General features: G+C 34.2%; 2 protein-coding genes across 2 annotated transcripts; both read left to right on the forward strand.

Annotated features, from left to right (window-relative positions):
* Positions 1-1,088: 1,088 nt before the first annotated feature.
* LOC141832450 (ATP-dependent Clp protease adapter protein CLPS1, chloroplastic-like) lies at positions 1,089-6,284 on the forward strand. The gene is made up of 2 exons (XM_074719953.1): positions 1,089-1,272; positions 5,839-6,284. The coding sequence occupies exons 1-2, from the start codon at positions 1,223-1,225 to the stop codon at positions 6,095-6,097; spliced, it is 309 nt and encodes a 102-aa protein (XP_074576054.1). The 5' UTR covers positions 1,089-1,222; the 3' UTR covers positions 6,098-6,284.
* A 513-nt stretch (positions 6,285-6,797) lies between these two features.
* On the forward strand, positions 6,798-20,281 carry LOC141832118 (putative transferase At1g60990, chloroplastic). The gene is made up of 12 exons (XM_074719601.1): positions 6,798-7,043; positions 10,187-10,285; positions 11,671-11,704; positions 13,377-13,450; positions 13,540-13,605; positions 13,709-13,773; positions 16,197-16,284; positions 16,382-16,447; positions 18,868-19,033; positions 19,431-19,514; positions 19,619-19,746; positions 19,976-20,281. Exons 1-12 carry the CDS (start codon positions 6,816-6,818, stop codon positions 20,129-20,131), a joined length of 1,254 nt encoding a protein of 417 aa, XP_074575702.1. The 5' UTR covers positions 6,798-6,815; the 3' UTR covers positions 20,132-20,281.
* Positions 20,282-21,606: the final 1,325 nt, after the last annotated feature.

The raw sequence follows: 21,606 nt of genomic DNA on the forward strand, positions 1-21,606 counted from the left end.
AACATAACCCTTACCCTGTAAGTTTAACTTCAGATGTTCAGTGAAATCTTGGGTTAGACTGACTCTTACCGTTCCTACATTAGGAACTCCATTCAGGAGAATTTACCTACAAGTAAATTCCTACAGACAACTGGTCTACTAGACAACTGGGTTAGTCTCGATCCTCGACCCCTCAGGATTTCCTACTAAACAACTGGTCTACCTGACCTGCCTAGACTTTCACCCGACATTTGGTCCACTTGACCTGTCTGGATTTCCTATCATGCATCTGGTCCACTTGACTTGTCTGGACTTTTACCTGGTGCACTTGATCCGCCAAGACTTCTGGTTAGTTTTCCAGACTTCTTTTGAGAACTTTCTTTGCTTCCATACTCCATCCACACTAAGACTTCCACTACCTAGACTCCTTACCACACTCAATTAGGACTTCTCTTTGCTTGGTTTAATCGACTATGACTTCTTGTTAGTCTTCTAGTCTAGTCAAACTGATTTGATTAAATTTTACTCATATTCAAACATTATGTCTTGATTAAATTTCACTTATATAATTTATCAATTGATTCAGAATTTAATATGCGTAATAGGAGATAATAATATTTAATAATATATTTGAGAATAATTATATTATTTTATAAGAGAGACGGATAGGGCGAGACTTTTTTTTTTGTTTTTTTTGTTTTTGGATAAAAAATAAGGACGCTCTTTGCCCTTAAAACAAACGCTTCGAACACGCGGCCTTAATTCATTCATTAACTATTTATGTAATCATTAATTGATTTGATTTGATTGATTTTATGGAGACAAACTGAATATTCTTTTCGATCTAAAACAAAATCAATAATTAAAAAAAAATTAAAAATTTAAATTTGGTTCGATTTAATTCTGCTGTTCTCCTACACATGCAATGTTTATTGTTAATCTGTCAGATGGACTTTAATACGGAAACGATAATCAGTCGCACGGATTTGGAAGCGAAGAGTGGGCGTCACTCACACTCAATGGGCCGTCCCGGTGGCCCACGACCTGGCCTTATTATTTGGATGGCCACAGACAAACACGAGTGGCGCCGCGAAGCTTGGGCGATGTCGGGCTTCTCCTTCTGCGTGCGCATCTGCGTCCCGGGAAGGAAAAACTTCCGAGATTTGGAGTTGCGATCTAGTGATGGGAGAGAGTGAGGAGCAAGAGAGGAGAAGATCCCGAGGTTGGCCATGGAGACAGCGATATGCAGCAGAACTGCTCTCTCGCCCAACCATGTCGTAAATCCCGAACCAGGTATCTATAAATCCCTTTATCCCATTTTTTTTTCTCTCTCTGATCTTGTATACTGTAGTCGCTATTGTTTTGGTTAGTTAGCTTCCTGTGTTTCAATGCACTGTTTTGTGAATATCTTTGGGAACAAATCATTGAGATAGGCTCCTGGGCTGTTCCAATGGGATTTTAATGTGGTTCTGTCTATATTTGTGGAAATTTAGTGTGCCTGTGATGGGTCTAGGTGGTACAGTCCTTTTAGTCAAATATCGGTTGATTCTGCGAAATATATACCATTTTCTCTTCTCCATGATAGCCTTTGAATAAGGAACTTGTTTAAAAATTGGGACTCTTTGATATGCTTCCGTTTCCATTTGATTATCACCATTCTTTACTGTGCGTTTGTTTCTTTATCTATGTCATGTTTGATATGTAGTCTTGTTTAGATAAATTAGATTTATCTCCTACACGATTCTCTTCTACATGCAAGTTGTTTTTATAGAACTGTTATTTGATCATATTAAATTTTTATTGTGACTCTAGGAAACATGAATTTCCTTTACTATGTTACGTCTATTTATTCCCATACAAAGGTTTACTTAGTATTCAAGGTTTTAGTCACCGAGTTGGGCATGATTCATCACATTCCTTTTGAGCTTATTATCCAGCAAAGCATTTCTTATGCCAAAAGGGAAGTTTTTAGTGAGGTTCTAATTTGATATATAGGTGATCATGAGGTCGAATGAAAAAAATGTCCTTTGCGCTCCCTAGTGTATGCACACCTCCCTTTCAGCAATTTTCTGTGTCTTGCGGTTGTAAGTTGAAGATATTGATTCATTTAATTTTATAAGATGATGCATTTGAATACCAAAGTGTCGTATCTTAAAAGAAGGCTACAACAACTGCAAGCAATGAGTCCCACTTATTTGGTACAGATACTTAGATTTCTTTTTTCTCATCTATGGATTCTATGTGTTCCCAATTATTTGGGATTGGATAGCTAGATTTTATCTCATCAATGGACTTGAATTGAATTAGCTAGACATGGATTGCATATATTTTTTTCAGAAGAAATAATGTTTGAAAATTAGCTTGTTAAAATCAGAATAGTTTATGAGGTTTAAAGCATTAATTCATGGTAAAGTCAAATCTAGTTCAGGATATTAGTTAACAGTTGATACAATGTGATTAATTCAAGTTGTTTGGGAGCTGAGACCCTCATCCAATTTGCCCTTGTGATGTTGATTCGACTATATACCACAACCAGATTAAAGATAGGGCAATTTATCATTGGTAACGCTTGTTTCTTCATGCTTGTTTCTTCATGGTTATTAAAAGGTGACTACAACCAAGAAGCATTCAATCCACTACTTAGCACCTAGGTAGTAGCTTGACGCCTAAGCAGGAGCCTAGGTGGTTATCATTAAAATATTATTAAGATAGGGTCATAAGCTCGAGCTTGTAATCATAAAGAGAATAATAAAAGAGTTTTAAATGAATTCAAAGCAATGGGATAAAAAGTGCAAGTTGCTTAAGAGCTAGGATGGGGTAATGATGGAACTAGAAATTATATTAACTTAAAAGCTTCATCCATGGGATCCTGCTCCTTTTTTATATATTGATAAGCAACTTATTATTCATAAAATAACAAACTTTCTAATTATCCTAATAAAAACTCTAATAAACTTTTCTTTAAAAAGTAAACCTTTTACAGAACTAACTACACTATCATATCCCATAATTTAAGGAATCATGATCTTGTAATTTACAAAATCATGATCTCATGATTTATGAAATATTTTTCAACCTAATTTTTAAATCATGTTACATGGTTACAAAATTATGATTTCCCATACTCCCCTCAATTTAGCCCCTTACGTTGGTGAATAAGTATTTATCATTTCTAGCCTGGATATGATGCTTTGAACTAAGCTACTTAACTCCTTGGTTACTATATTTGCAAGTTATCCATATGTAGATATGTAAGGGATACAAATTAATCTTCTCTCTAATTTCTCCTCGATGAAATGTATATCAATTTCAAAATGCTTCATTCTATTATGTTGTACTGGCTCGTGAACTATGTTAATAACAACTTATTCGATTATGTCAATCAAGGTTCAAAATTTTAGCTGTGCTGAAGCTTTTGGAAATAAGTTTTGGGACTAATTTTATCTTAGTACCCTATAAGATAATAGATGGGGCCCTCACACTTATTTAGTTCCCTTCTCTTCCCCAGATTTAGCTTTAAAATATTCTCGTGATTTGTAGAATCTAGAGAAACCCTAGTACCCCGAGAGATAGCAATCATGTTAAGTGGTATTATAGCCCACCTTTGCTCCACCTCACTTTGTCACTTCATTTTTTTCCTCCATCACTCGATCATTGATTATCATAACATGAGCTTACTTGCCCCAGTATAAATAGATGCCCTAAAGTATGGCTTAATTGAGTCAATTATCACACTCCTATCAAAAAAGATTCATCATGCCTTTAGAATCCATCATTCTATTGTTCAGTAATATAAATATCCTTTTCATTGATACTCCATTTATATTGTGCTTCTTGACTTTATGAGCATCATTACTTTCTTATATGAGCACAATATGAAGAAATACCACTGTAATTTTAGGAGACCTAAATGCTAGGTGTAAGGGTCCTATCATTAAAGTAGAAAAGGTAAATTGGACAACCTAGAGAGCAAAAGAATCTATTAATAATATGAATTTGTCAAATCAATAAAAGGAAGAGTCCTACATTAACAAATATCCAATACCAACCTAAACCTGTCACTTCATCATTGAGCGAGATAGATCATTAAAGAAAGAGCTAGCAAACGTATTTGAATCTAAGAAAAAATTTAGGGGACTTGATTTTATGAGATGTATTCTAGCTAGACACAATAGATGTTACATGCAAACAAACTAACATCTAAATTTTGAAAATATGGAAATAAGATGTAGGAGGATTCATATAAATGACTTGATTAGTAATGATAAAATAGGATAAAATTCATTTAAATATATATGAGAATATAGTAGGGGATCTGACCTAATGGTGTAAGATGTTAACTGAAGTGTAATTAATAATCTTGGTGTTAGATTAATCAAAGCACTTAATGGTCGTGGTAGGTAGCATGAGAAAAAGAAGGAAGTAAATAAAAGTATGGGAAAAAGGAATAGAGTAAATGGGTTCTTCATATTCTTCTTAAAGGGTCTATTTAAGGAGATTCAATCTCCAAGTGATTGTAAGCCGAAAAGGCATTCTAGAAAAGAAATCAAGAGGCAGAGTAGATAGCCGCATTATCCTCAAAAATCCTTTTCAAAATATCCTTTCCTTGTTTCCAGAAATACCTCGATGTGTCGAAGTAGTCCAGCAAACCCTTCTTGCGATTCAGAAAACCATCGTTGTCCAAATAACCCCAACATAAGAAGATCCATTTGCCGATTCCACTTAGTAAGATAAAAGCTTTGTTATCGTTGTTGTTGTATAGGAATAAGATGTGTAAATTTATAATTAAATAAATCAAGTTGCGTGATTTAATCTCTACTAACACACTCACTAGAATTAGAATGCAACTCAAACCTGAATCTCACCCTCATTCATATGAAGGTTCTTTGGTGACTGAACCTCTTTATCTGTCACATAAAGTTGCTTAATATTCATCTGAATAGGAGACTATATTGTCAAATATAATGTAATATTCTTCCCATAATGTTGCCGATATTATTCTTTGATGACCCTTGTTGGATGACATTTCTAACACACAATGAAAGGGAAAATGCATATTCCTACAAAGACAATGTGGGAACCATCTTATGACAATTCTCTTCTACAATTTAATTATCACAAGGTGCATGGTCAATTTCTTCTCACCTTTTTTTTTTTTGACACTTTTAACACCTAATTGATCCCTATTCTTGTGATGTTGAATTTCTCAGCAAGTTTGCCTTCTATCATAATGAACTAGTCTTAGTGATCATTAATGTAAGAAATTTCCTTCAATTATAGTCAGCATACCCTAGTCACGAAGGGCTGGAATAGGGTTGGTTTTTTTGAATCTAAAAGTGTTTCAAAAGACATTGCACCTTAACCTCGGTGTAATCGCTTATATCACCATTGCTTGTCTATTGTAGGAACCAAACAGGTTCCTCTTTAGATATTAACAGTGCCATGTCTTTTGAAGGATCAATTGTATTTAGAAATTCTGCACGCATGCTTGAACATCCAATCACCATTATAACTATTTCCAACGTGACTCGTGCCCTTCAAACACCATTTTCTTTAGTCATAACAAGTTGGTTATGGATATGTTCTGGTTGGCTGGTCATTTACACATCTGTTTTCTTGTTTATGTTCAAATGTCCATTGTAACATTTTCCTTAATAATTGACTAAATTAGGCAATTAAAACTTGTGATCTCATTTTATGTTGAATATCAAACCTTCTACTGTTGCATTCAGAAATTATGTATGCCAAAGCTCTTCGTTTCTCCGTCAACAGCCTTTTTCTTTGGTAAATGAAAGTGTTCATGTTTTCCTTTTACAAATTACAATATGTTCAACAACAATTGTCTTATTGTTTTTTCAGGAAATCTAGGAAAACAGCTACTCCTTATCGCGTGATCTTGCACAACGATAATTACAAGCGTGAGTACGTAGTGCAAGTGCTAATGAAGGTGATTCCAGGAATGACACTTGATAATGCTGTAAACATTATGCAAGAGGCCCACCGCAATGGCCTAGCAATTGTAATTATTTGTTCTCAAACAGATGCTGAGGAGCACTGCATGAAGCTCAGGGGCAATGGTCTCCATAGTTCCATTGAGCCAGCTAGTGGTGGCTGCTGAACTCTATTGTGACAAGTAATGAATGCATCACCCACCAAGTGGCATTTCGATGAGATCAAGTTTCCTTGTGTGTTCGGTTGCAGATATATCTGTGTGGATGTATGGTGCAAATGAAATAGCTGGAGCTGAATGTAGATATCTGTGTGGATGCATCCTCTTGATGCAGCTACACGTCCAATGGTACATGTCAAACCTTCCTTTGATTCCTGTAGCTCATGATTGCCATGATGATGTATTCCAAGCTCAAATCATTGTCTGATTTTATGAGGTCAACACCATAAAAGGCACCTGATAAAATGGCAGCTTGTATGTTGTATGTGAAATTTCACCATTGAGGACTTAAAACAAACAGGTAGCGCTCGTGAATCCATAGTGGGGCGACAGCCTCGCTCTTCTCTGCTGCGAGCCTGTGACCGCCTCCTGAAGCACTTTATGGCGGTAGACGGGCCGAGGATTTGCTTCTGGGCGTTGCTCTACATGTTTGAATCAGAAAAAAAAGGATTTTGACTTTCCAAAGAGAGGTTGATTTAGTAAACGAAAGTCAAAATGTGATATGTTGTATTGCCAATTTGATAGAACAATGCCGTGCAATTTGACTCGTTGACCATCATGCTATCAAATATTATGTTTATATTTAGCACTTTAAATATTAATATTATCATTCTATCCACCGCTGTGCTCTTTTTGTGTTGTAGCCGGCCAAGAACAACTCGACGGCATGATGGAGGCCTTCAATCGCTGCTTAGCCTCGCCCGTGCACCATTCGCGATTTCTAGGGTTCTCCGGACTCATCTCCGCCCGCAGCCACTGCGGCGTCGACTTCATCAGATCAGCGCAGCCTGCTCGCTTCGCTCCAAAGAGTTCAATGCGGACTTGCAGACCCCTTCGATGCTCTCCTTCGGCGCTTCCTTTCGATGTATCACCTCCTCCAATCGAGGAAGACCCGGTATGTCCTCTTCGTGTCGTCAATCTTTGGAATTCCGTCTTAGTCTTTGTCCCTGATTAATCGTTGGAGGTATGGATGGGCATTATTATCAATTTTTGTCTCTGAAAACCCCGTATCCCCTCCACAGATTTTGATTTTTTTTTATGTTCATTTAAAAATGTGTTTTTTGTGTTTCCAATTTTTTTGCAATAAGGCACACTAGTGTGGAGGTGAATAGTGAGGACCACGGATGCAAAAGTTAGACACAATGGAAATAAATCATATCTCTAGACATGATTGTTCCAAAGGTATTAATTCGGAAGGCACAAAACTCAACCACAAATATACGTTGTAATAAACATAGAACTCTACTATCAGTATTCACAACTGTTTCTCGTTGGAATTGACAAACTACTACAGAAATACTCAAGAATTGCAGATTAGAAATTTGAAATTTTATTCTTGCAATAAAATAGGACAGTGGCACAGGTAGATAATAAGAAATTATGAATTCGCCTTGGGATACTTGTTCTCTTGAAAGTTTGTTGAAGTTATTTCAGGCTCATCAGTCCTAGTCCTACATTGATAAGCGTGGTGGATCATTAGATTTATTTATTAAAATGGTGCCCTTCTCACAAATGACTAGTCATTTTAGCATAAAATGACTCCACTTTAACTCAATATGATATCAAAACTAGTCACATACCTTTTAGTCACAATGGATGTGAGGGGGAATGTTGACTCCATAGTCCATGCCCATTAGTGGCAAATGGACAACTGTGGTGATCTATTATGACTATATATAAGGGTGGCCCTTTGTTAAACAATTAGTTATTTTGGAAGACTCCTCCCCATTTTAATAGATTCCAATAAATCCAATAGAGAGGGAGAAAGAGGAGATGGCAACGAAGAAATCACTACCAGTATAAATTATTCAAGAGCAATAGAAATCTCTAGCGAAAGACCAACACTTAATGTGGAGCAACGATACAATGTGAGGAAGCTCTTGACGAAGATGAGGAGCCTAAATGTGAGAGAATAATGTGTTTCATAGACATCGACAAGATGGAAGGAGGACAGGAATGACAAGCTTTAATATCATGTTTATATGAGAAAAATAATTAGTGCTAGTTTCATAGTCCCCTCTACTAACTTATTATCATAATCTAGTTTTATCCCTATCCCTAGGTTTGTGCATTTATAAACATAGCCTGACCTTTTACAATTTGTTCCTTAACACTTAGATATATGCTAGTGTATATACAAGGATGACAATGGGATGTGTATTCTCAAGAAGAATTATCAAAATCATACAATTCACAATTTGTATTATATGATACACAACAATCCATATTAACTATAAATAAAAAGAATCATGATGACTCTTTTCAATTTGATACAATTCAACACGAGCCTTATTTTATATGATTCTACAAATAAGAAAGAGAATTGTTAAAAGTTAAACCTAGCGAACTAATAGTTAATATAGAATAAAGAAAGGATAAATATGATGTTATATGATACAAAGCATGGTTTGAAATTTTGTACCATTCTTAGCTAGTCAAAACATATCGTTCTGATAGATTATCGAAATTCGATACTACTCGACACCAAGACAATGTCTCTTATGTCGTTATGTCAATCATATTAACAACTATCATTTTATTTGTCAACATTTGACACCCCTTAGCATGCTAAAATTGAAATAATGTTGCTATTGTTTTTATACTTTGTCTCCATAAAGATAGTCAAAATCATAGCATCCCAAATGGAAAGAAATTACTATATAATTATCTTATCTTTTACTTCTTCATCTCTTTCCTCATTCCACCTCAAAGTTACCACCGACATCATACATCAAAATGTTGGTATGATACCAAAACAAGATCATTCCGGTCAAAAACCAAAACATTGGTACCACTCGAGATTTCGAACCTTGATTTAGAGGTCCATGGGCATGAAATCTCAAAGTCAATGATGACATAGAATAAGAAAATTTTATAACATGGAGCCAATAATTGCTAAGGTGTACTTGACAGCTAACCATGATTAAGAAGAATAAGTCTAATAAGTGTGAAATTGATGTGACTTAGAAGTCATATCATAGTAAAGTTGTTAAATGGTTGATAATGAATTTTGTTCAATCATTTTGTAATGAAATAAACAAATACATGTACAATGTCATCAATATAAGATATGAACCTATATATTAATGTTGTCAATTAACATCAACTTCATTTTTCATTTATATTATTATACTACATATTATTTTACATATGTTTGGATGTCAATCCTATTTTGAATAAAGTAGAATTCTTTTTAATATTTTTTATAATTTTTATCTAGATCTCATTTCAAATGATTCATGATTTAAAAATTCACCAAAGCTATTGATGTTAGAATCCTTTATTCGACCACCTTATTCTCAGATACTCATGACTAACTGTGAATTGTTTGAGAATAATCATCAAATATTTTTCTTGGTGCAATCTTGTAACATCTCTTTGAATAATTGTAGTTTTAAAGGAACATCTTGAAGAGTTGTCCAAAAATCTATGAAATTAAATAATATTACAAAATGAATATCATTGGCAAAAAAGTTTTTTTCTATTCTTATATTTTAGGTTTTCATATTATATATATATATATATATATATATATATATATATATATACTTCTCCATTACTATTCAAAACATCAGAATATTGCATCTGCTTAGAGATTCAGAAATGTTCTTTTCTCAATATTAAAAAAAAATCGATTAGAACTCAATCTTAATGGATTAAAATTTGAATATGGAAACCATATGAAAGGAGGAATGAATAAGCAGAGGAGAATAGGGTGGTCTAGACAGAGAAATGACAGGGAGAATAGAGAGGTGTCAAATATGGAGAGATGGATGCCAAAAAAGACAAGTTATTGCTTTCTTTAAACTAATGCATAATTCGTCAACATCCTGTTATGTTTGTCAACATTATTAAGTAAAACAAGTTCAAAAGACAATAGTTATATATTTTAGATAATGCCCTAAATTAATATTTGCCAATCATAAAAGGAAAAAGTATCTTTTGGCTCCTCAATCGGCAATATTTTTGACGGTGTATCTGCACATGTATAACATATTAATTATTGTTTTTTCTATTTGTCTTAAAAAATATGAATAGGAACTCAAGATAGCTGAAGGGGTTGACACGGAATATGATATTGCTGAAACATTTGCAGATGATAACATGGCAATTGATGCTGCCTTTGATGAAGTTGCAGTACGTTCTTAATCTTGCTGATAACCTCTTTAATATGCCTAAGTTTCCTAAATTATTTTTACTATTTATATGATTTAATAATTAATTTTATAGATATCCTAAATATCAATTTGATAAAAAGTTCTAGTTGTTAGTTTTTACGGTTAATATTAAGTCTTATGAGTTAGGAATTTGAATATGCTCTCTTTCGGCACAAATTGGCTCAATTGGTGCCCATTGGTTGAGTCTGACTTGATCTAAGCTCAAACCACATTCCGATGCGATTCAAGTTGAGATAGTTTTAATTTTAAGTTGGGAGTTTATTGGTGGTATGGAAAGATTAGTCTTCCCTCTCATTCACTTGTTTGTGCCTCCTTCCCATAGTTGATCCTTGCTCATTATGTTTCCTTCATCATCTTCATCTATGAGCAACTCCTTACCCAAATGAGTTGTGAGAGACTTTCTCCTTTTCTTTGTCTTCTTTCTTTCCTCGTCTCTTAGAGTTGGCTGCTTAGTTTTGAGTTGGAAGAGAGAGGAGACAACACCGTTTGGGAAAGCTTTTCTTAAAAACTAGATAAAGAAAGTTTTGGCTCTTTCTCCTATTTTCTTAGTTCTTGGGAGTCCAAGGCATATCTTTAAGTCTTGCCCTGCTAGATTGTGTTCCTAGAGCTAATATTTATGGGTTTGGTTTGTTTAGGAGCATCAAGGAGCTGGAAATTCCAGCAGTTCTTTGTGACTCAGGAAAATTTTCCCATGTGATAGTTTTTTGTTGGTCCATTCTATCGCTGGTTGGTTCTAGGATCTTGTACTGCTATTAACCTTTGTTGTGGGCTTATATGCTGGTCATTTTGGTATAGGATCTCTAGTTAAGTGACTAAAATATTTTGATGTTAACAATTGAGATTTGGTAAGTGTTTTCAGTGCTACAATAAAAGTTAATTTCAATTAGAATTATGGTTCAATAGCAAGGATGCTATGCTTTTTATAGGATATTCCCTTAGAGGTATTTGGGGCATCTTCTAGTATGATTGTAAATGAACAGAAAAATTATGAACAAATTTGGTATTCAACTCGATAAGAGATCGTTTATAGTCGTTCAATATTTAAAAATAAATTAAATAAATAAACTTGAACATTGGTAAACTGAGGTTGTTAATATTGATGGACAAAGTTCGTGAATAATTTATTAACTTGTATAAATTTTAATAATGATATTAATTTTGTAATTTTATATTTGAATATATAAAAGTATAATGAATAGTTTATAAATTTTATATTATTATATTATTTATAATATATTAAAAATAGAAAATAACATGCTTCATTTATTAGATTAATGTTTGAACTAAATTATACTAATGTCTCTTGTTTGAACTAAATAACTTTTATGGTTTTTTGCCTTGTAGATTGCAGACCTGTCACATTTTGGGCGTTTAAGAGGTATTTTTCCAAAGATTTGCTGCTCTTGCTGCAAAATTTTCATGTGGGCTACCATCCAGTTTGTTAATTCTTTTAATTTTGATGTCATAGCATTTTGCTAGCTATTTTATTAATTTTACCCAAATAAACAAGAGAAGAAAACTAAAGAAATAATGATAAGTGAAGGATTGAACTTCGATAATGGAGATGATATTCATGTTGACAACAATGCAACACCCTAGAGGCAATGATAAAAGAGATGCATCGGGTGGTGGGGTGGTCAAACTTGTGTTCCCTTTACTCTAACACCTAAGCTTGAATATGTGAAGGGCATATGGGCAACATTATACACAATTATACATACAATGTAGGATGATGATTATGATGCTAGAACGATGAAGAGTCAGTATCAACGTTGATATAACATTAACAAATAAAATAAAGCTCATAATTATTAGGATATGTGGGAGATTTTAGTTGAGATTGATTTTAATTGAGGTTCATCATATTCTCAACTTATTATTAGCTCTAATGCATATGATGATCCTATATGAGAACTTGGGAGCATGTATGCATCCTTATTTTATGTTGGTACCGGTTCTGATTGATTTCAGTGGTGCCTATTAAGGCCAACTCTTGTTGGTGAACCAATATATGTTGATGGACATACAAAGGTATCAATATTAGTACCACATGTCGAAAGATCTTTTTTTTCAATCCTACAGTTTGGATAAGGAGTTGTTAAGCTCCATGGTTTGTGAAGTTCTTAGTTGGCATTGAGCAGTTAGGTAATTGTGTTGTCACTTTATCTTACTAGGAGTAATTGGGTGGCTGTAGTGTAGTGAAATATGTAATGGGGAAGGGCTGTGATATGCAGGTTGTAGGTTATGATGACTTTAATCTATTTTAGTATGATGATAAAGTTACTACCAAAAGTTGAGTTTGTGCTGTCTTAGGAAAGAGAGAAATTTATATTTATGTTCATGTGGACTAATAAGTATGGAGTCTTCTACCTTTAGCATACCCCCTCACAGTCATCATAACTCACAGGTACATTCTTTTTTTTTCATTTTTTTTTTTTGACATAATTGGGATTCAAACTCTAGACTTCTTGCTCTCGTACTATGTTAAAGTTCAACTGAGAACTCAATCTAACCCAAAGTAGCGAGTCTCCTAGGTGGAGGATTTCTTCCCCTTCACATGGACAGGCTCAGTGGTCTAGAGCAAGATATAGCAATGCTCCTTCCAACATCCCTTATTGGATTTACTTTTGTTTCAGAGAACATCACTTGAAAAGTTGGTTTGAAGATGCTGTTCTTTTCATGAAATAATTATTCTCGGGACAGGCTTTGTTCTTTAATATCTATCTACAACCTAAGTGAATTATCAATTCCATTATAAATTAGCACCTTCTCAAACTGATAATATATTGCTAGTTCTATCAGCATTCTTTTTGCAAATATCACAATTGTTTGTTTTTCTAGATGTGCTCAAACTACATGGATGACAGGGTTTCTGATGACATCAGTATTAATTGGTTTTATTAATCTTTTTGTTAGACTATATCTCTTTTAGCTATTGAACTTCTTACTAATTGCTGAGAAAATCCAGTCTATAAATTAGTGAAATTTAGCTGCACACTTTTGTCCCTCTTAGCTGCTAGTTAGCTTGTTATGATTTCTTTAATCTTCAGTAACTGGTGAAGATAGAGTTCAGTTTCTTCACAACCAATCTACAGCAAAGTTTGATGATCTAACTGAAGGAGAGGTAATTAAAATTTTCATTCTGTTTATTTTTTAAAATGATCTAACAGCTTGTTTATTGTGATTGGTAATATCTGAAAAAGTGATATGCAGGGTTGTGATACTGTTTTGGTTACTGCAACAGCTCGAACAATTGACATTGCTCATGCGTGGGTTATGGTTTGTTTTCTGATTTATTGCTGTTACTCTAAATGGATACTTTCCTCATTCCACCAATTTTGATAAAAATTTATAACTATGCTATTGTCTTTCTTTTTTTCAGAAGAATGCAGTTCTGTTACTTCTGTCACCTTCTACCTCCGAAAGCATAACTGAAATGCTTAACAAGTATGTGATTCTCTATTTTATAATTATTTCAAATAATCAATCATTTTCGTGCACTTTTCCATTATTGCTCGTTATACAACATCAATAATCATTCTTTCTTTACCTAATTACTTCTGGTTGTAGACAGCATCATTATCAGCTGTAACCAAACCATTGTGTGAATAAATCTGTTTCTTTTAAATGAATTTATTTGTTTCTGTCAATATTTTGCTGGATACATTATAAATCAGAGCTTGTAATCTCTTGTTTTTAGTAACTTGTTAACAGAATTTGCAGAACTGCTTTGTTGCATCTAATTGACATGATAACACTCTTAAACCTCATTTCTTTCAGTTTGATAAGACCTTTTGGGTTGGACATTGTAATTGAGTCCATGCTTGCTTTCTCTTTATTAAATAAAGACTAAGAAAATGAAGAGTACCTTTGTGAAAATCAAATATAATTTAATTTATAATTTATGACAAACATGCTGGATCAAGGGTTTAAGTATCATCCCCTATGTTTCAGTTTCACTCAATGGTTGGAATGGTACAGTTTTGCTACTGTGTCATGCCAACATTCATCACACTTGGACATGGTTTAGTTATAAAATATAAACCTACAGCAATTAAAAGTCAATTTAATTAAAATTATATAACAAAGTACAAAAACATAACAAACTCTAACACCAAAATGAGTGTCGTGCATTTGATGGGAGCATTAGGTTCTTATAGCATCCTATTGAGATCAACCAGATAATTTTTTAAGATTCAAATTAAATAATGCTCCTACGATTAATTAATTTCTTTAAATGAGTTTGAGAGGGAGTGGTAGAATCTATTTGTTAATTGATTAGTACTTTCCTATAAACATACCAAACTTAGAGGTGTAAACGTATAGTGATGATAAGATAGTATACATATAGGTAGAGGGAACTATCTTGAGGAATTGACCACCCATGTAACTCTCACCATTTTAATCAACATATACTAAGTGCTTGGAGGAGCTAAGGTTCTCTTTATTTTAACATTGGTGTGAGGTGAGGGATCTGGTAGGATCCATGGATAACTGCCAAATTTATCATTAAGCAATCTAGATCTCTGAAATCTTCATTTGTGATAGCTTTGTTTCACATGCAAAGTTGGACCTATTTCACCTTATATACTCTACTTTTTATTCACTTATTGTGTCCCGTCCCTTTGTTTTCCAAAGTAGCCAGGTATTCTAAAAGCCTTCAGCCTTGTCATTTTGAAGGATTGCAGATGGACTGCAACAACTGAAGGCTCATAAAACTTTTCTGTGTGCTATTAAAATGAATTACATTATAAGAAATGAATGCTAGCTAGCCTTTCATCTACGAAAGTATGATTGTCTAGCCTCCTTCCTCAATATAACATGTATCTCGATGATTACTGGGCGTAGTATGTTGAAGTGGGAAATTACTGGGATGTTCTAGGTGAAGAACAATTGTCTTATTAACTTGATAATTGATATTGTGATGAAAGCAAAAAGTAGAGCATGGATACGCCTCCATATTAAACTTCACATAAGAATTTGGAGATTAGTTTTAAATTAATGAACACCCTTCTCTCATACAGTATCTAGGAAAGTCATCACTTTGTTAGTTTATTCTCCCCCATAAATTACGTGGAGTTGCTTCCCTGTACTTGTGAATTAGGGATGGTCCAAAAGAACCTGTAAGTCAAAATAGATTCTGTTGTTTGAGTTACATGATTAGCATTTCACTTTGTTGGGTATTATCTGAAGCAACATCATTCATTAGCTTGCCCTGATTTTTCTTGTAATGGCACACTAGGTTTACTCTATATACTCTTTTTTTCACCTGGTTTTCCCCTATCATACCCCATATGAAGCTTGGTAGGAGTGTGGCTTTGTTGGGAGTTATCACTTTTATTAAAAGCAATACTGCCATTTCTTCTTTTTGCATTTACTACAACTTATAGAACATAGGCATTTTTTACATGAACTGCTAATGGTCTTGCTATTGGAACAAATATCTTTATTACCATCAACCTGTTTGCTTTTACTATTTGGTGCAAATACAATTAATGTGCATGTTCATAGGTGCAGACATTATTGATGTTGGATGTCAAAGCCTATGTTGCTCTCACCTTTTTTCATCCAGAGTGGGATTGAAATTGGCAGTTTTATGTGTGAATAGCCTATAAATGCATTAAGAAAATGCTATGCCCATAGAGTACTTTGTGCATGAATATTACTAGAACCTGCAAAAATCTTTAGCAACTTGCCATGCTATTGATGTACCAGATCTTGGATGAGTATAAAGAATAAAGATAGATTACCAGTATCTACCTGATTATTATTTAGGATCTAGAGCAGACCTGATTTTGTTACCATGTATTTTGTTGCCCTTCCATATTCAAAGCGTTTGTTTAAATTTCTGTTGTTGATTTCATGCCCAGGTACATTTTCTATGCTGATAAAGTGGAAATTCAAGACATCACAAAGCAAACATATTTTTTTACTCTGATGGGACCTAAGAGCAGTACAGTTGTGGCATCATTCTTGAGTTAGATGAACTCTTTATCTTTCCATATTTTTTTTCTGTGGCTTGATAAAAACTTCTCTACTATGTGATTTTATTAAGGTAATGGAAATGTTAAATCTTGGAGATCTTGTTGGGCAACCATATGGTACACATCGACACTACAGTGTAAATGACCTGTTTGCATTTTTTGCATATAAAAATATAGAAGAATATCCTTTTATCACCATCATATTGCTTGTTTATAATTGTGCTGAAAATTATATTGTCAAATGGTCTATGGACGTGTGCTATACATGTCAGCTAGGACACTTAGTATGGTTTGTTTTCTTCATTGTTAGTTCTATAGTTTTTTTTTGTTGTTATTGTTTTTCCTTCCAAGATAGTAAAAGTTTATAGAGTAAATGAAAATACTATTTCTGTTATATTGCCTTTTTCATCCAGAATCTTGTGTAGAATTCTCTTATAGGGTATGCATGATTGTCTAGTTTTGTTTTGACAGATGGCAAGACCACCTTTTTGTTTGAACCTGCATTAATGATAGTTAGCAAGCTAGGAAATTGCTCTGATTTTATTTTATCAAGCAAACAAGTCAACATAGTTGTTCCTCCAACTTAGTAAGGTAGATATTATGTGCTTCTCTCCCACCTCAATGATTTAACTTGGATTCCTGGCCAAAGATGAAGAGGAGAATGCATTTAATTTAGTTTTATATTTTTTGATTTATCTGAAGAAGTCATCATGTGCTAACTATAATTAACTTCGATACAGAATTGGTTGGTCATGGACTAAGGTATTAAATGAGTGCATGATAAATATATTTTTAGTAGAGCACTCTAAATAAAAATTCCTTGTGGAACAAGTTTATTTATATTAGTAACAGTGAACACAATGCTTGGGTCACTATTTAAGTGTTAGCCGGGAGCTTGACATATGACCCTTTAGCCAAAGACTTCACTTTTGAGGAACAAGCTCTTCACCCTTAAAGCTCTTTTGCCATATCCATGTGGTATCTTTTCATTGGCTTGACACTCACTTTGAGACCTATAAAATGGAAGCCCAAGACTATCATGAAAAGGATTCTGGGAGACAGAAAGGCTAGAATAATATCAACAGTTCTGATCTCACCTCAAAAAACTAAAACCCACCTTAGACAATTGAATGTCCACTTCAACCCAACCATCACTCGTACCCAATCTATTCCACTTTGGTCAAGTTAACCTGATCCAACTTGACCCTTCCAAGCCTCGATCTAACTCATCAATTTCAGGCGAATCAAATTCCAACTTTTTTCCTTTCAACTGAACCCAATTTACCTCAAGCCTAATTTAGTTAATCCCTTAAAATCAAAATTTGCATTAGGTTCAATAATCTACCAGATTACCTATTTGTTATGATTTAACCCGTAATACCCTTTGTGGGAAACAATTAGGCTTGAAGTCCAAAGTTAGAAGAGATACCCTTTGTGGGAAACAAATCAAAGTTAGAGAGAAGCAATCAAACCATGGTTCACCTATATTGCTTGTGAGGAAAATCCCTAAGGTGGTTTTCACATCAAGGAAGGGATGTTTGAACATAGATCATCCCTGTTGCAGATGAAAAAATTATTCACTTCTGAGGCGACTAGCTAAGCAGTCCCACCGGGTTGTGATTATAGATAGGGAAACCTAGGAGGCCATAAATTCTCATCTGAGGTTCATGATAGGAATGATAAGATGTTCCTAGCATGGTACAATGGAGGAGAGTTTGGGGTTAGATGGTGGATTAATAGAGGATGTGAGGAAGGTTTAAACCTGATGATGAATAAGAGATCTCGAACTGTTGGAATGGGGGAGAGGTCTGTGCCAAAGGTGAGCTCAAAATGAGCAGAGGTGTGAAATGACTACCCTACAGTCAGTTTGAACTATTAAAGGTACTTATTATTAGGCTAAAGGCGAATTCAAACATATGGATCAACTAACTATCTTGATCTACCTGATGTGACAATAGGCCTGTTCAGACTGATCAATTAGAGATTTGTGCGAACTGACCAGCTGACCTATGTGACTATTAGATCAATTGACTGGCTTGACCAGTTCAAGCGACCTCTCTGGCATGCCATACAACTCGATCACTTCGACTGGACCATTCAGCTTGACTGGCCTGATTGAACTGTCCAGCTTGACCAGCCCGACTGGACTGTCTGGCCTATGTAGCCAGGTTAGTTCAGTTGGGGCAATTGAATTTTATTAGTTGAAGAGTTGAAGGATGAAATAGATAAAGAACTGATATTCTTAGAATAAGAAATAAGTATTTCTTTTGCTATTTGGAATAACTATTCAGTGGGAATTGGTATGCCAATTGTTAACCAAATATAGATATAATTATTTTTTGAGAATTCATAGAAAATAGAAAAGATATTCCCAAGAATCAAACACATCATAAAATAACATGTTTTCATTGCAGAGAGAGAGAGAGATTTCTCAGCTATTACTTTTGTATTTTTAACCTCTCTTAATTTCGACCAAATTCTAGATGTTTGATATGGAAATAATTATTTCCTTTCATTATTCTATTATCAAATAGATGTTGAAGTTTGCTACTGGCAGGTAAATGGAACTCCAGTTACCATTGGGGTCGGCAGTATCTTGTTTAAAGATGGTTTTTCATTCATGCTATCTTCAGCTTCTGCTAGATCTGTGTGGAGATCTCTTTTGTCTCATGGTGCTATTCCAATGGGAACTAATGCCTGGGAAAGACTTCGAGTTCTTCAAGGTCATGCACAACTCAACTATCTCTACAGACCATAAATGAATCCCTTTTTGTCTTTCAGATTTTATTATCTTCGTGTATATATATGTATATTGTGTTCAATGTTTAAAAACTTGTTCTGGTGCCTATTCTCATCCAGAATTATATTCTACAAGACCTCCATATTAAGAGAAAGTATATTGGATCCAGTGATTGGTAAAATGTGTGAAAACGTTGGGTCATAAGTAGATTGTGTATAATATAGGCAAAGAGAGACTAGGTATTTTACTTGGTTTCTCCATTGCCTAATCAACTAGGTCGGTGGTATGACTACTGAGCTGTCCTCACTCTTCCATTAGCTTCTTTCTTATTCTGTGATCCTCAGTTCAACATTAACTGCTGATACCACCTTTGTATGCAGGGAGGCCAGCCCCCGGCAGGGAGCTCACTAAAGACTATAATGTATTAGAGGCAGGCTTATCAATGGCTGTTTCCGTCGACAAAGGTTTCTTACGATAGATTTCGTTATATATGTTATGTTCAATTCACAAAAGTATGATATGTCATGACAATCTTACATGATGTGTCTGTCTTTTTTCGATACTTGAGGATGTTATAAAGGGCAAGAGACCATATCTAGGCTGATTACCTATGATGGCGTCAAGCAGCGACTATGGGGAATTAGACTGTCAGGCCAGGCAGAACCTGGGAGTTCCATCATGCAAGATGGAAATAAGGTAATAATTCTACTTCATCATTTCTTTCTTTCTTGATTCATAAAGAAAGAAATTCAATAGCTGGAAATGGTGTTTACAAGCTGAAGAAATAAACAATTTGCCATCGAAACAATTACATGGCTGAAAAATACACTGATCAGTGAAACCTGTAGAAGCCAGATGTAAAGAATTTTGAGCTTGATTTCATCAATAACTGCTCAGAAACTCCTAGCTGAAATTGTCTGAGCAGGTTGGGGTGCTTACAAGCTACTCGATTGGCCGAAAAGATGGGGATCATGTCGGTCTCGCCTACGTCAAGAGACGCATCAATTCAGCTGAAGTAGTCGTTGGGGATGTCAAAGGAACACTCATAGATGCTCCCTTTTTGTCCTACTCCAAGTTGTGAGCAGGTAAATCTTTGCATCTCTGAACTTCCTGCAAAGCACACCTGAACAACTAGATGAGCCAAAAAAATACTTCAAAAATCAATAGATGTTCAAATGATATCTGGAACATGAGAATTAGTATGCATCATGTACAATAATAATATTCAAATCCTGTGTTAAAAATATTAAAAAGATAAGGACACAGAAAAACAAATATAATAAGATGCTTATATACTATTTTAAACATTGCACTATGTTAAATACTAAGGCTATTCTCCATTTAAAATCGAAGTGATGGAGTTAAATCCTTCAGTAGCAAAACTAAAACATCGAATTAAAATTTTTTATTAGTTTGGTTATTATTATTATTATTAAAGGACAGTTAAATTGAATAAATTAAATTATTTTAGTTTTTAAAATATTTCTAATTCATTAGTAAAATTTTTATAATAAAAAAAACATATACAGTATTTGATTTGTTTGTTTTTAGAAAATACGGTTCGAACAAATTGATTTATTTGATTTTTGATTAATTCGATTTGATTTTAATCGAATATTCACTCCTAGTCCTCTACCTGTCCAAATCAAACCTAATCTGAAGCGTCAAAAATGTTCTTTATTCATGTAAACGGAATTGAAGTGTGGCAAGAAGCTAAGTATCCATTCTTCTTATCTTTAGACATTGCTTTGTGGCTTTAAAAAACTTATATATTAAATTGATATTATTGTATAACTTGGTTTTAAAATATTTTTCATTATTTATTTAGGTGGCTAAATCAAACTAAGGCATTGATTAAGTAGGCTTGTGCCCGTGTTGGGCTCTAGACTCGTCCATCACGAGGCATGTCGAGCATGACTCATGATGGTTCGTGCTGGATCCAACCTAGCATGTTACCTAAATGGACTGACCAAGCTTGGTCCATTCTAGACCTTACTCTATTTGTTTTGCCATTTAGATTCATGCACAATAAACATCGTTACATTTTTAATAGTTCCTTTTGAATCTTCTAGATTCATGTCCTGATGTCTCCATTGGTGTAGTCGAATTGGTACTCAAATATTAGAGTTGTTGTATTGGGTAAAAATTGATTTTCGTGAAATTTATTCTCTTGGGATTTATATTCTCCTATTTAGTTAGTCATTCGGTATCGTGATTTACTTTTTTCATCTCGTTGTGAGGTTGATAATGAGGAACGATGAAGGTGAGTTATCACCTTTTATTGTATTGAGTCATCTTTTAAAAGGAATCATTATGGGTGTAACGGTGTTTATTTAGTATAAATTTGAGTTTTTAGGTTATCAATTTTTATTAAAATTATTTGATGATTTCTTAAGGTACTAATTGAAGTATAAGGATGTCTAAAGGAATCATTATGGGTGTTATTTACGACGGAGCAGAATTATAAAAGAAATGAGAAGTATTTTTTTTCCTCGGGACATAGTTGAGTTGGTTACGATAGAACAGAGTTGCAGAAGAAAGTAAGGGTTTGAATAA

This window comes from Curcuma longa, chromosome 7, assembly GCF_044706935.1.
Source record: "Curcuma longa cultivar G26 ecotype Majalengka, Jawa Barat chromosome 7, ITB_CL_G26_1.1, whole genome shotgun sequence".
In the NCBI taxonomy this organism is placed as follows: Eukaryota; Viridiplantae; Streptophyta; class Magnoliopsida; order Zingiberales; family Zingiberaceae; genus Curcuma; species Curcuma longa.

What these genes read in the sequence shown, in the direction of transcription:
- LOC141832450 (XM_074719953.1), top strand. Translation starts at nt 1,223, where the DNA reads ATGCAGCAGAACTGCTCTCTCGCCCAACCATGTCGTAAATCCCGAACC. An exon ending in TGTCGTAAATCCCGAACCAG is followed by an intron (nt 1,273 to 5,838) that starts GTATCTATAAAT and finishes TTGTTTTTTCAG; the next exon opens with GAAATCTAGGAAAACAGCTA.
- LOC141832118 (XM_074719601.1), top strand. Translation starts at nt 6,816, where the DNA reads ATGATGGAGGCCTTCAATCGCTGCTTAGCCTCGCCCGTGCACCATTCG. An exon ending in ATAACTGAAATGCTTAACAA is followed by an intron (nt 13,774 to 16,196) that starts GTATGTGATTCT and finishes TTTCATGCCCAG; the next exon opens with GTACATTTTCTATGCTGATA. An exon ending in AAGACTTCGAGTTCTTCAAG is followed by an intron (nt 19,034 to 19,430) that starts GTCATGCACAAC and finishes CTTTGTATGCAG; the next exon opens with GGAGGCCAGCCCCCGGCAGG.